The 14,737-nt window shown below is 45.5% G+C and overlaps 1 protein-coding gene across 1 annotated transcript in view; it reads left to right on the top strand.

The window, feature by feature from the left end:
- The window catches only part of LOC144485140 (uncharacterized), a gene marked incomplete at its 5' end in the record, with an annotated part of 49,463 nt that overhangs the window by 20,036 nt on the left and 14,690 nt on the right, over positions 1–14,737 (top strand). Inside the window, 2 exon segments of the mRNA XM_078203382.1 lie at positions 6,868–7,387; positions 12,013–12,138. Of these exon segments, the coding sequence (XP_078059508.1) occupies positions 6,868–7,387; positions 12,013–12,138 (646 nt within the window).

Below are 14,737 nucleotides of genomic sequence, written 5' to 3'. Positions count from 1 at the left end.
CTCAAGTCCATCTCCCAATTCAGTGAATGTGTTAAAAGTCCAAATAATCTCCTTTCTTTATTGTTTAAAATGGGAATGGAGCTGAATGTAATGCTGAGACTGGCAGCAATCTGTGTGGTTGTTCTTGATGCTGTCAGAGTGAATTCACCCTCACAGGAAGGAAGACTGTTCACGGTGATAACGTCAAACTGTTTCATTCTCAGGTATCACAACTTCCTGTTTCTCTGCTGCCGGTTCCAAATCTCATTTCTGAGCAGAAAATAAATCCAGGGACCACAATCTGGTGAGAACATCTGTCAATGTGACCTATATCTGTCCACAGAGTTAGGGCAGAGTCACACAGGTCACATTGTGGTGACATTTACAAATGAGCCTGTTATTTCTGTTCAGAGTTTCCATTCGCAGATATAACCAGCTGTGTCTGTGGATCAGTTACTGAGTTCCCTCTGTTCCCTGTAGCTGGGAACTGACAGCCTGCTCCCTTATATTTTATATCATTCTCTCTGTATTGCTTGTTTCCTCTATTTCTCAGCTTTTATCTTTGACCTTCCTCATCTTTCTGCTTTTTAAAATCTTCCTCAATTTTTCTCTCAGTCTTTCCGTCTCTCTCTTCCTCTGTAACTTTCTCAGGCTCTGTGTGTTCCTATTTAATCGACATGTTCAAAATCATGAAGAGTTTCTGATTGATTATAGAAGGAAAAACAGGGAGAGAAGCAGAAAAACCCAGCAGATCCGGCGGCATCTGTTCAGAGAGGAACAGTTAACATTTTGAGTCCATATAATTCTTCAGGGCAGGAAAAACATGGGTTATCCATCTTAGATTAGGGAATGTGATGGGGCGATTTAATAGAGATGTTTCAAATGACAAATGATTTATGATAGTTTCTCTCCATTGACACTATCTCCCAGGAGCAGGAAGTCTGTCGATGGAGAGAATCTATTTCCCAGGTGCAGGAGGGTCTGTAAGCAGAGGATACAGAGATTTAATATAATTGACAACAGAACTGGAGGGGGTGATAAGGAGAATTTTTAACACAATAACTGGATATGATCTGGAATGCACAAACTGACAGGTGCTAGAAGCAGGTTTAATAGTAACTTTCGAAGGGAATTGGATAAATACTTGCAGAAGGTAAATTGGCAGAGTTATGGTCAATAGGATTAATTGGACAGTTCACTCATCTTTGTGACATTCTGAATGTTTCTCTCCTGAGGTCTTAATATTTGATCTTTTCAGTCACAATGTGTCTCAAACAGAAGATTAAACCATTGGGTTTGATGAGCTGTCAGATCTGTTTCCTGTGTGTAACTTGAGAACTGCAGATAACCATGAGAAGGAACTGATTATTTTCAGTTCCTCGAACAGATACACCTCAGATATCAGAAATCCCTGGAGTTCCCCATGTCCTCATTATTCTCCCCTTGAGTATAACAGCTCTCAGTCAGGCCGAGTCAGTCGCATGTGTCTCTGTCATGATGTTTCCACTTGTATTTTATCCCTCACCTCCCAGTGACACTCACCATAACACAGACACCTTAAAATATCATTGTTCCCTTACACTTTGTCCTCCTATTATAATCAAATGTTTGTTGGGGCTCTTGTCTCCCTTAATGTCAGATTATCTGCAGTTAAAATGACCTCAGAGACACTGAAACCGACCTCAGTGATTATTATACCAGACTCCAATCAGCCCCAGGAGCTGCAGTTGTAAAATACAGCAGAATTGGAATAACAGACAGGTTCTTGTCTGATACTGACAGTGGCAGAGTAACACACACTGGAATCTAAACACATTATATCAATGGACCATGACTCACTCACACTATCAAATGAAACCTAAACTTTGGTTCTGGTGCACGAGATACTGACTGTATTACCATTACATTGGATCCAATGCTGTGTTCACTAACATACTGCAACGTGACGCTTATTATTTGAACAAACATTGTATTTGTTACACTCAGAGTAAGTCAGTGTTTGCTGTGTTGTCTCTGTGCTCCATCCCCACTCTGATTGTATTGGAGCCTGTGTGTGTCATTGTTACACTCAGAGTAAGTCAGTGTTTGCTGTGTTGTCTCTGTGCTCCATCCCCACTCTGATTGTATTGGAGCCTGTGTGTGTCATTGTTACACTCAGAGTAAGTCAGTGTTTGCTGTGTTGTCTCTGTGCTCCATCCCCACTCTGATTGTATTGGAGCCTGTGTGTGTCATTGTTACACTCAGAGTAAGTCAGTGTTTGCTGTGTTGTCTCTGTGCTCCATCCCCACTCTGATTGTATTGGAGCCTGTGTGTGTCATTGTCACACTGAGACTCTGTCACTGTGGTTATTGGACAAACAGCAAGTCACCGTCACAATGACCAGCTGATTGACGGCAGCGCGGACCAATGGGAAGAGGGTGCAGTGCTGGCGGACCGATCTGGTGTGGTCGGTCCTCCAACCAATAGACGCGAATGAGGGGCGGAGCCAGCTTTGACTTGAGCATGCGCAGTGTGAGTAATGGCGATGGAGGCGGCTTTTGTTTTGGGCTCGGAAATCTGTTCGAGGTGATTGGCGGTACGGAGAGAGCAATGGATCGCCCAGGTGGGTGGAAACGCTGCGTAAGCATGTTGTGTTAGCCGCAAACCGCGGAAGAGTGCTTCCCGGACCCAGTTTGTACCGAGCAGGGCTTGCAGCTCCTCATGTTCGTCCGGGGTTAACGTTCGCCATCTTTATTGGGGGCAATATGCAGCAGTGCGCACGTGCGGCCGCCATGTTTGTAGAGGGCAATGTCAATGAGTGGGAGGAGCTTGTTCCCCAGTGTTCAGAATGGAGACAACTTGTCCATCAAACTGCATCAACCCTCTGAGTCCCAATGTCTTATTGATGAGGCAGAGCGGTGGCAGAGAAGGAAAAAGAAAGGGAAAGTAAAACAGAAAATGCTGGAAAATCTCAGCAGATTTGATAGCATAGAACATAACAGCGCAGTACAGGCCCTTCAGCCCTCGATGTTGCGCCGACCTGTGAAACCACTCTAAAGCCCCTCTAATCTACACTATTCCAATACCATCCATATGTTTATCCAATGACCATTTAAATGCCCTTAATGTTGGCGAGTCCACTACTGCTGCAGGCAGGGAATTCCACACCCTTACTACTCTCTGAGTAAAGAACCTACCTCTGACATCTGTCCTATATCTATCACCCCTCAATTTAAAGCTATGTCCCCTCGTGCTAGCTATCACCATCCGAGGAAAAAGGCTCTCACTGTCCACCCTATCTAATCCTCTGATCATCTTGTACGCCTCTATTAAGTCACCTCTTAACCTTCTTCTCTCTAATGAAAAATTACACCATAGATAAGTAAGCCCCACCAACGCCTCTACTTTCTCAGAAGACTAAGGAAATTCGGCATGTCCACTACGACTCTCACCAACCTTTACGGCTCCCGGGTCAAGGTCAGGGTCGGAGGATAAACATTCTCTCCACCCCCGCGCCCCCCCTCCCCCCGTCCCCGCACGCCCCCAAAGATCTGCACTCAGTGGGGAGTGAGAATAGAACCAACGTTTCGAGACTGGACGACCCATAGCCAGAGCTTGTACACGCGTAAACAGAGCATGTAAACTTCAACACCCTCCACGTACCCTTGTACACCTCTATCAATCTACTTTGCTCCAAGGAGAACAACCCCAAGTTATCCAGCCTAACATTGTAACTATAATTCCTCATCCCTGGAACCATTTTGATAAATCTCCTCTGCACCCTGTCAAGGAGCCTCGCATCCTCCATAATGTGTGGTGATCACTGGTTTGCACAGACCCAGGTATTCTGTGTTCCTGTCTGTGATCTCATCGCATACTTACAATTGCACAGTGACATCACCCCCGCTCCCCGGGGATTTCCTCAACTGGGAGATTTTTCTCTGATGCCAACGCATCTTTCCAGCTGCAGGCTCCAGCAGGAGATTTTAATATTAAAATCAGTTAAATTCTTTCAGAAGTGAGTGTTTGTGACCATTCACGGGCGCGGGTTCTCGTCATAAACCAGCTGGTCGCCTCCATGCTGTGGTACCGGCTGGTCCCTTAGACCCCTCCCCCTGGCTTTGTCGCCAATATCCAGAGAACCCTCCTGCGGTTCTTCTGGGACAATCGACTGCACTAGGTCCCTGCTGCGGTTCTGCATCTCCCGCTTGAGGAGGGCGGACAAGGTCTGGTGTGCCTCCGCACTCAGATAGCGACCTTCCGCTTCCAGGCCCTGCAGAGGTACCTTTACGTTGAGCCCCCTCCACGATGGTGTGCAATGGCGACGTATTTCTTCCGCCAGTGGCACGGCCTCAATTATGACGTACAGCTCCTGCATATCAATCTGGGGCGCGTTTCGACCTCCTTGCAGGAGCTCCCCGTCTTTTACAAGGACCTCCTCACTGTCTGGAACACGGTCGCCTCGCGACGCAGCTCTCCCCCGTCAGGAGTAGCGGCTCTTGTGCGAGAGCCGCTGCTCAGGAATCTGCTCCTCCAGCCATATGACTTCAGGTGGCTGGCGGAGAGGGGGGCTGTGGACGCCGGGGTGACCAGAGTCGGGGACGTGCTCGATGGCGGAGGGGCGGGCTGGATGAGCCCCCACGTGCTGGCTGAGCGCGTGGGGATGACCGTCCGGCACGCGGCCAAAGCCATCCTAGACCTTAGGACGGTCGTGCTCGGCCCCGAAAGTGCACGCAAACTCGAGGCTGCGCAGGCGTGCGGTGGGATCCCGCCCGAGCGTTCCCCTGTTCGGACAGAATTCCACATTGGCCCAAAACTTCAACCCTCCTCCTCGGGTCAGGTGCCCCACAGCCTGAGCCGCCTCGTCGAAATGTCCTCCGTGCCTTTTTCTACCGCGCGGAGGCATTTCCTGTGCGGGCTGCTGCTGCACACCCTCCACTACTGCCTCCTCGGATACACCTTGGCGGGCCTTGTTTCCGTAGAGGTCCCTCTACGGAGGGATTGCCCCAATTACATCGGGGACCTGGGGTGAAGGGTGATGCATGCAGCAGTTCCGCACAACCGTAGGATTCACTGGTTCACGGGCTATGAAGACTGCCCTTTCTGTGGCCTTGTGAAGTCCGTGGACCATGTCTATGTTTTGTGTCTTAGGTTGCACTTTCTTTTTGTTGGGGTCGGGATGGCGACCTCCTTGTGAACCTGCTCCTGGGCCTGGCGAAACACGCCATTTACCGGTCCAAGCAGCGGGCGATCGAGGGGGCCGTCCATCCTGACTGTCTTCCCCTCTACCGCGGCTACGTTCGCGGCCAGGTGTCCCTGGAGAGGGAGCATGCGGTGTCCACGGGCGAGGTTGACGCTTTCCGCGCCCGCTGGGCACCGCAGGGGTTGGGGTGCATTATTGACCCTAATAATCACATTTTAATTTGATGTTTTTAAGTTTCCTTTGTACTTTGATTTCTGTTTGGGCTGTTCCCCCTCCTTTTTGGGGAGCTGCCCCTTTTACTTTGTCCTGACTTAATCTGAGTTTGTTTATTTGTTTTGACCTAAAAGAGGCCAACATCTGTGAGTAAAACACTTTCTTTTCTCCCCCTTTCCATTTCTTTTCTCATTTTGGGGGGAAATTGGGGACTTGCAGCAACTGAAGGGAAAGGAAGTGAATCCAGGGAGGCTGCAGACTCTGGAAAGGTTGGCCCAGGTTTCCCTCTCTCTCTCTCTTAAAGACATTGATATAGAAACATAGAAGATAGGAGCAGGAGGAGGCCATTTGGCCCTTTGAGCCTGCTCCGCCATTCATTACGATCATGGCTGATCATCCAACTCAGTCACCTAATCCTGCTTTTTCCCCATAACCTGTGATCCCATTCACCCCAAGTGCTTTATCCAGCCGCCTCTTGAATACATTCAATGTTTTGGCATCGACTACTTCCTGTGGTAATAACTTCCACAGGGTGACCACTCTTTGGGTGAAGAAATGTCTACTCACCTCCGTCCTAAATGGTCTGCCCTGAATCCTCAGACTGTGACCCCCGGTTCTGGACTCCATCGGGAACATCCTCCCTGCATCTATCCTGTCTCGACCTGTTAGAATTTTATAAGTCTCTTTGAGGTTCCCCCCTCATTCATCTGAACTCCAATGAAAACAATCCTAACCTCGTCAGTCTCTCCTCATACATCAGTCCCGCGATTCCCTGAATCAGCCTGGTGAACATCCTTTGCTCCCTCAGCTTGACACATTTATTTGTCTGTCTAAAAGGATGGTCTTTTTCCTCATGTTCACATTAAAGGGCAGCTTTCCCCAGGAGATGGCTGACATTTAAGGGGACAGTACATTAATATAGGACAGAGATATGTCTAGTGTTATTATATGGTACCCAGATTAGATACATTATTTATGTTCCTGGAATAAAATACATTTATTATTATTTCTTGCATTACAATATAATGCTGTAGCGATGTTATACATTTCCAGTCATAAAGTTATTACAGCACAGAAGGAATCCATTCGGTAACTCGAGTCCATGCTGACTCTCTGTATAATATTCCAGTCCCATTCCCACTCGATATCCCCATTCTCCTGAAAGTTTATTTCCTTCAAGTGCCCATCCACTTTCATTTGTAAATAGAATCCATAGATATGGATGGAGATTTACAACTTTTTGGGAATGAAATAGGAAAGAATGTTCCAGAGAAACTAGAATTGTCTGCTCTGAATTTCTATCCTATACTGACTGTGATGACTTTTGCAAACTCATTTCACAGGATATTGAATGAGGAATCACAGGCAAAAATCTCAACTGTCACATCTAGACAGAGTCATATTCCTTGGGATTTGAATATCTTGTAATATGGAACTGTAGCTACGTTATATATTTCCAGACATCTCTTCCCTCAGAGGGACACCTGCATCATGGAGAAACCATGGAAATGTGCGGACTGTGGCAAGAGATACAGATACCCATCTCAGCTGGAAGCTCATCGGCGCAGCCACACTGGGCAGAGGCCGTTCATCTGCTCTCAGTGTGGGAAGGGATTCACTGAGTCATCCAGCCTGCAGAAACACCAGCGAGTTCACACTGGGGAGAGGCCATTCACGTGTTCTCAGTGTGGGGAGGGATTCACTCGATCTTCCGACCTGCCGGTCCATGAGCGCATTCACACTGGGGAGAGGCCGTTCACCTGCTCTCAGTGTGGGAAGAGATTCACTCAGTCTTCCAACCTGCGGAAACACCAACGAGTTCACACTGGGGAGAGGCCGTTCACCTGCTCTCAGTGTGGGAAGGGATTCTGTGATTCATCCCACCTGCAGATACACCAGCGATTTCACACTGGGGAGAGGCCATTCACCTGCTCTCAGTGTGGGAAGGGATTCTGTGATTCATCCAGCCTGCTGACACACCAGCGAATTCACACTGGGGAGAGGCCGTTCACCTGCTCTGTGTGAGAAGAGATTCAGTCTTTCATCCCACCTGCTGAGACACCAAAAGTTCACGAGTGATTCCAGGGGTTGGATTCTGCTGTTATTGTTTCTGCTCTCAATTACATCCAGGACTGCATTTTGTTCATTCTCACAGTTGGTCAATGGGGAGGGTCGGAGGGTTTCTTCCTGCTGGACTGGCCGGTCTCATGACTTTGCCTCCAGTGGGCTGATGGTCTTTGAGTCTTGTTGCGAATACCTGGTTTCACCTTTCACAGGGATCACAGAGTGACAGGGTGTGAGGAAGTTCAGAGCCACTATTCCTGTTTGAAACCCCCTCAAATGCCCATCCAATTTCCTTTGAAATTGTTTATTGTCTCCACTTCCTCCACCCTCGTAGGCAGCGAGTTCCAGGTCATTACCATTCGCTGCATCAAAATATTCTTCCTCACATCCCTTCCTGCATCTCTGATCCAAAACCATAAATCTGTGACCCCCTCGTCCTTGTCCCTTCAGCTAATGGGAACAGCTTTTCTTTGTCCACCTTATCTAAACCTGTCAGAATCTTGTCCACCTCTATCAAATCTCCCCTCAACCTCCTTTTCTCCAAGAGGAACAACCCCAGCCTGACATTGACAATAAAGAAGAAACTAACAGAATATGTTACTGTCTGAAATGAAATGGGAATGTTTAATTTCTGTTTTAAAGATATTGTAAATATATTGTCCTGGACAATAAAGGAATTGGAATAACTCACCTTGGGTGTGGTTGAATGGAATATATCAATCTGATATCCACCAACAGTTAGTGAAAGTCTGGAATGTGTAGCTGGAAATCCCTCCCTAACAGCACTGTGGGTGTACTTACACCTCAGGCATTGTAGCAGTTCAAGAAGGCAGTGTTGGGGGTTGACCACGGCCGAGGCAGCTACATACAGCCACATATTCTGTTATAATTGAAGGACTGCAGATTGAATGTGAGGCATTATGGGACTGGACTATCTTGAAAACATTCCTGGGACTGCTCAGTTTCTGCAATCACGGACCATTAAAGCTGCGCAGCAGGGCCCCAACAGGGGACCTGGTGAGAATATTTACTCAGAGTGAGTTAGAATTAAACTGGGGCGGCACTGTGGCACAGTGGTTAGCACTGCTGCCTCACAGCGCCAGCGACCTGGGTTTGATTTCCTGCTTGGGTCACTGTCTGTGTGGAGTTTGCACATTCTTCCCGTGTCTGTGTAGGTTTCCTCCGGGTGCTCTGGTTTCCTCCCACAGTACAAAGAAGTGCGGGTTAGGTGGATTGGCCATGCTAAATTGCCCCATCGTGTCAGGGGGACTAGCTATGGTAAATGCATGGGGTTATGGGTATAGGGTCGGTGGGATTGTGATTGGTGCAGACTTGATGGGCTGAATGGCCTCCTTCTGCACTGTAGAGATTCTATCAGATTATTGCAGGACCGGCTGGTGTTCAGCAGCTGAGATCCTGGAATCTGTGAAAATGGGGTCTGACTAATCAACAAACGGGGGTAGGAAGCTGACTAAGAAGTGAAGCGTTTTCAGGCATGTTTAAATTATGTTATCATAAATTTGTGATAAGAACTGTGAGGGACTTGTGACCTGATAGTCGGTGAAGTGACGGTATACTCCAAGTAGCACTGGACTGAAAAGCGGATCTCTGAGAGTAGATTCTAATGGTTATAATCCAACCCAAGCATGGCCAGTGAAAAATCAGAGCTCGAGTGGGGACTGGACAGATTTCTTACCTGTCTTTTGGAAACTAATAACAAGAAGCTTATCAATAAAATGATTTGAGAATAGAGCCAACATTTTGAGTCGAGGTGACACTTCATAGGAGCTCTCATGAAGGGTCATCCAGACTTGAAACGTTGGCTCTATTCTCTCCCTACAGATGCTGTCAGATCTGCTGGGATTTTCCAGCATTTTCTGTTTTTGTTTTACTTTTATAATAAATGATTCGGTCTGATTGGAATCCCCACGATCCTCCCGCAAAACAGAGAGAAAGTGGTGACAAAAGGAGAAAAAGGATATGGATGATAGAGTCTGGGTTCTGATTCTCCGAGCCCATGTAGAATTAACAAAATGAGTGAACCAGTTTATAAAGAACAGAAATTACCCATCCCTAACAAAAAACTGATCAAATTAAAATAGGTTGAGAATATAACAAAGACTAGATGTTGGCTGTAAAATCAGGCCTTGGAAGTTGGCTAAAAAAAGTTTAAGTTATAATGAAGGGGAATGAAGACTCTTGTATCTTATTTTAATCAAGGAGTTGTGAGCTTAGACCATAAGACAAAGGAGCAGAATTAGGCCACTCGGCCCATTGAGTCTTCTGCACTATTCAATCATGGCTGATATTTTTCTCATCCCCATTCTCCTGCCTTTTCCCCATAACCCCTGATCCCCTTATTAATCAAGAACCTATCTATCTCTGTCTTACAGACACTCAATGAACTGACCTTCACAGCCTTCTGCAGCAAAGAGTTCCACAGATTCACCACTCTCTGGCCGAAGAAATTCCTCCTCATCTCTGTTTGAAAGGATCATCCCTTTAGCCTGAGGTTGTGCCCTCTGGTTCTAGTTTTTCCGACTAAGTTTCAATAAGATTCCCCCTCATCCTTCTAAACTCCAATGAGTACAGACCCAGAGTCCTCAACCATTCTTCATACGACCAGCTCTTCGTTCCAGAGATCATTCTTGTGAACCTCCTCCAGACCCTTTCCAAGACCTGCATATCGTTCCTTAGGTGTGGGGCTCAAACTGCTCACAATACTCCAAATGGGGTCTGACCAGAGCCTTATACAGTCTCAGAAGTACATCGCTGCTCTTGTATTCTAGCCCTCTTGACATGAATGCGAACATTGCATTTGCCTTCCTAACTGCCAACTAAACCTGCACGTTAGCCTTAAGAGAATCTCGAACAATGACTCCCAAGTCCCTTTGTTCTTCTGATTTCTGAAACATTTCCCCATTTAGGAAATAGTCTATGCCTCCATTCCTCCTACCCAAGTGCATAATCTCACACTTTTCCACATTGTATTCCATCTGCCACTTCTTTGCCCACTCTCCTAGCCCATCGAAACCCTTCTGCAGCCCCCCTGCTCCCTCAATATTCCCTGTCCCTCTACATATCTTTGAATCATTTGCAAACTTAGCAACAGTGCCTTCAGTTCCATCTTCCAAATCATTAATGTATATTGTGAAACGTTTGTAGTGCTCTGTCGCTTTAAGAAGCTATAGCTGCGAGAGAGAATGCTGAGGATTCATTGTTTGAAATTTACGAGCTGTGAGAACCTGTGTGTTTCATTTGTTTTATGTGGATGTTTGTAGATGTGTTTTATCATTGTTTTGGGCTACATTTGTTAAGGTTTATCTTTCTGGGGAATTAATCTTATCTTGAGTCTTTAATTAAAGGCATTTCTGGAAGTTTAGAAACAGAACCACAAGAACGCTTAAGGAATTAATTTCAGTTATTGTTGTAAAACACATGCTAAGTTTCTCTGTTTGTGTGTGGATGATATTTGTGGGTTGAATGCTTCAAGCTTTCAGGTTTTCTGTCTGTGATTTAAATCAAACAGATTTAAATAAAGAACGTGTAATTAATGAAGCTTTTTTTCACAAAAGTTGTGAACCGAGAGCCACATTTACTGGCCGGAGACATGATTCCAGGATACTTTGCTAAACTTGTGGGAATTTTAATCCAGATTCAACCTCACACATGTGAGTATGAGAGAGTTTTAATTGTAATGGTTATTTAAAATTTGGGACATGTGAAATAATTCTGACCATTCCTGTGTTCATTGAATCATAGAATCCCTCCAGTGCAGAAGGGACCATTCGGACCATCGAGTCTGCACCATCTCTCTAACAGAGCACCTTACCCAGGCCCTCTCCCCTGCCCTATCCCTGTAATCTCACACATTTACCATGACTAACCTATCTAACCCACACAGCTTGGGATACTAAGAGGGAATTCAATATTGCAAATCCACTGAACCTGGGCATCTTTGGTCTGTGGGTGGAAACTGGAGCACCCGGAGGAAGCCCACACAGACACAGGGAGAACATGCAAACTCCACACAGACATTCACCCAAGGCTGGAATTAAATGGGTCCCTGGCTAACCACTGTGCCACCATGTCACCCTATATTTGATGCCAAAACATTGTCTGATATCAAGAAGATATGAAATATAGCTCTTGGGGCTGAAGGGATCAAGGGATATGGAAGGGGGTAATCAGGAAATTGAATTCGATGATCAGCCATGATGAAGATGAATGGTGGAGCAGGCTCAAAGGGCCGAATGGCCTACTCCTGCTTCTAGTTTCTATGTTTTTCTCCACTGGGCCAGCATTCCATCCAGTGGCACAGTGGTTAGCACTGCTGCCTCAACAAAACAAATACAGCAATGGCTTTGGCATCTGCTACAATGTGACTGACAGTTTGACAACGGAGTCAAGGGCATCAGGAGCAAAATATACCCTGGGAGGTGGAGAAGAATGTGACGGAGATTACGAGCGGGTCCTTGATAGGTTTTCTAAAGAGATTCAGGAAGGAAATAGCGAGTTGGAAAAAGTCCAGAATAAATTAATTTACAGTTACATTGGAAACCTGTGCCTCACAGCTGAGTACAAAATATAAAGAGTTGAGGGAACTGGTGGATAAGCTGCAGAATGGAGCTGATTGCTGGCAGGAGAGCACGTCTGACCTGGACAATCAGTTACATTGGGAACAGGGGGCAGATGATAGGGTGAGTGGAGCTCAGAAAAATCTACTGCTGTTCAGCCAAACTCTGGAACAAGATATTGATTTACAGTCAGAAAATATCAGATCAAGTGAAGAGTTAGAAAATGCCATGGGGACTTTGAGGAAGTTAATTCAGCCACAAAGTGACACCTCCCCTGAAGTAGACCACTCCCTGTGTTCAGCTAAAATAAAACAACCTGAGACACAAATCAGTCACCAGCCATCAGATGTTGTTGTTTTCTCCAAAAAAAAGAATCACTGAAAGCGCTCCTCCCTCTCCTCTGCCTCTCCTGTGTGATAAGGGAATGCAGGTGTGTGAGGTTAGCCATGACTTCTGCACCATCATGATCCACAACGCTTACTCCAAGTTTGTTTGCTCAGTTGAAGGAATACTGTACATTTGAGTCATAATTGTTGAAGCAGGGTGTTGTTTGAAAGCATCACAGATTCGAAGAATTAGTTTGGAAAGGGAATAAAAATTAATTTAATTTGAACTGCCGTGTGTTTCTGTTTGAAATAAATTCAGAGTGCACTAAAATGTGAAAGGAATGTACTTGGGTTTGAAATTAAGTTGTTCAAGGTTAGAATTGTGAAGGCCAATTTGCTCCCAAAACACAAAGATAAGGCTGCAGTTTGGCAGCAAACCAGTTCCAACTTTCCAAAACATCGGAGTTAAAATTGTTGAGATTCGGTTAACAACACATTTCACAAAGTATTTCTTTCAACTTTGATTAAGTAGCAAATATTGAAAATTGAAATTGGTGTTCAAAAAAGGATGGATAAAAGAGATGAAATTTGAACAAAATTGAAGAAAATAACATGAGAGAAGTTTTTTAAATTATGTAAGTTGACACAATTGCCAAGTTTCCTCTGCCCGCTCCCCGCCTCTCTCGGTTCCACAGAGAAGTTAACCCTTTCAGCAGACAGTTGATTTTTATAAATCTCCACACAGCCTTTGTTTTTTAATGTAACCTGTGATTGGACATATTAACTCACTGGGATCCTGGCCAGAGCCAGATGGATTGTTTGTGGGGTTTTTTTAAACAGGTGATGACGGTTTCACTCACAAACAATCCGAGTGAAGGCAGCAGTTTTGAGAATTAAAGCAGAGAATAAAAGACTTTACCTTTCAGAAAGCCAACAAGCCTGCTTTTGATATTGGAATTGATAAATATCTGACATGAGTTGCTATTTCAAGCATTTAATACGGAAATTACCTGGTGTTTAAGGGAAAGAACAAAATTGATAATGCCTGGAATCAAACAGAAATGTTCGGTTTCTGTTAAAAGATATTATGAGAATACTTCATGATTTATTTGACTCCAAAGATTCTCCAGAACTCCTGAAAGTGTAGTTTAAAGCAATCCATACATTTGGGTGTTTATGAAGATTTGAGTGAAAGGGAAGTCTAGATGAAATGAATGAGGTGACAGTTTTCTCTTGGAGATATTTGTTTCTTTGTCTATGAACTATTTGAGAGAACTGAATTTGATAATCTGGCCACCATCTGAGACATTGGGACTGTACAGGGGGAAATAAGCAAAGACATTGAGATGAAGAACCCCTTTGACTCTGACTTTTGACTTTCTTCTGAAGATTCTGACATAATTATTTAATGGTGCTTCTTTTGTAAGAAAGTGGAATCCAGGATGATGAAACTGATTGGTAAAAAACACAGCACAATCCCAAAAGACCTGATAAACCTTCCACAAATGTAAAACAATGATTTGTTGGAGAGGGAAAAGAGATGCCAACAAACATGACAAAAGAACACTGTCTGGTTAAAAATAAAATGAGAGGCAACGTTTAACAGGGAGGGACATGTGTGAAGATGCCTTATGAACGTGAGACTCCAACAGAGGGTTAAAGAAGGAGTTGGAACACCGATGTGAGATTGCAGAGGTGGTTTGTAAATTGTGAAGGAACTGACATCCGACAGTACACGGTGGAACTGCACTGAAGAATAAAGGGTGGCATGGTGGCACAGTGGTTAGCACTGCTGCCTCACTGCGCCAAGGACTCGGGTTCAATTCTGGCCTTGGGTGACTGTCTGTGTAGAGTTTGCACATTTTCCCCATGTCTGTGTGGGTTTCCTCTGCGTGCTCCAGTTTCTTCCCTCAGTCCAAGATTGGCAGGTTAGGTTGATTGGCCATAGTAAATTGTCCCTTCATGTCAGCGGAACGAGCAGGGTAAATAAGTGGTGTTATGGGGATAGGGCCTGATGGGATTGTGGTCTGGGGAAATGCCTCGGAAATCAGAAGCACAAAGGGACTTGTAAGTTCTGGTTCAGGACTCTCTGAAGGTTAACATGCAGGTTCAGTTGACAGTTTGGAAGGCAAATGCAATGTTAGCATTCATGTCGAGAGGGCGAGAATACAAGAGCAGGGATGTACTTCTGAGGCTGTCTAAGGCTCTGGTCAGACCCCATTTGGAGTATTGTGAGCAGTTGTGGGCCCCTTATCTAAGGAAGGATGTGCTGGCCTTGGAAGGGGTCCAGAGGAGGTTCACAAGAATGATCCCTGGAATGAAGAGCTTCTCGTATGAGGAACGGTTGAGGACTCTGGGTCTGTACTCATTGGAGTTTGGAAGGATGAGGGGGGGGG

The sequence above is a fragment of the Mustelus asterias genome, unplaced genomic scaffold, assembly GCF_964213995.1.
Source record: "Mustelus asterias unplaced genomic scaffold, sMusAst1.hap1.1 HAP1_SCAFFOLD_155, whole genome shotgun sequence".
NCBI lineage: Eukaryota > Metazoa > Chordata > Chondrichthyes > Carcharhiniformes > Triakidae > Mustelus > Mustelus asterias.
This window is presented reverse-complemented; position numbering and strand designations above follow the sequence as displayed.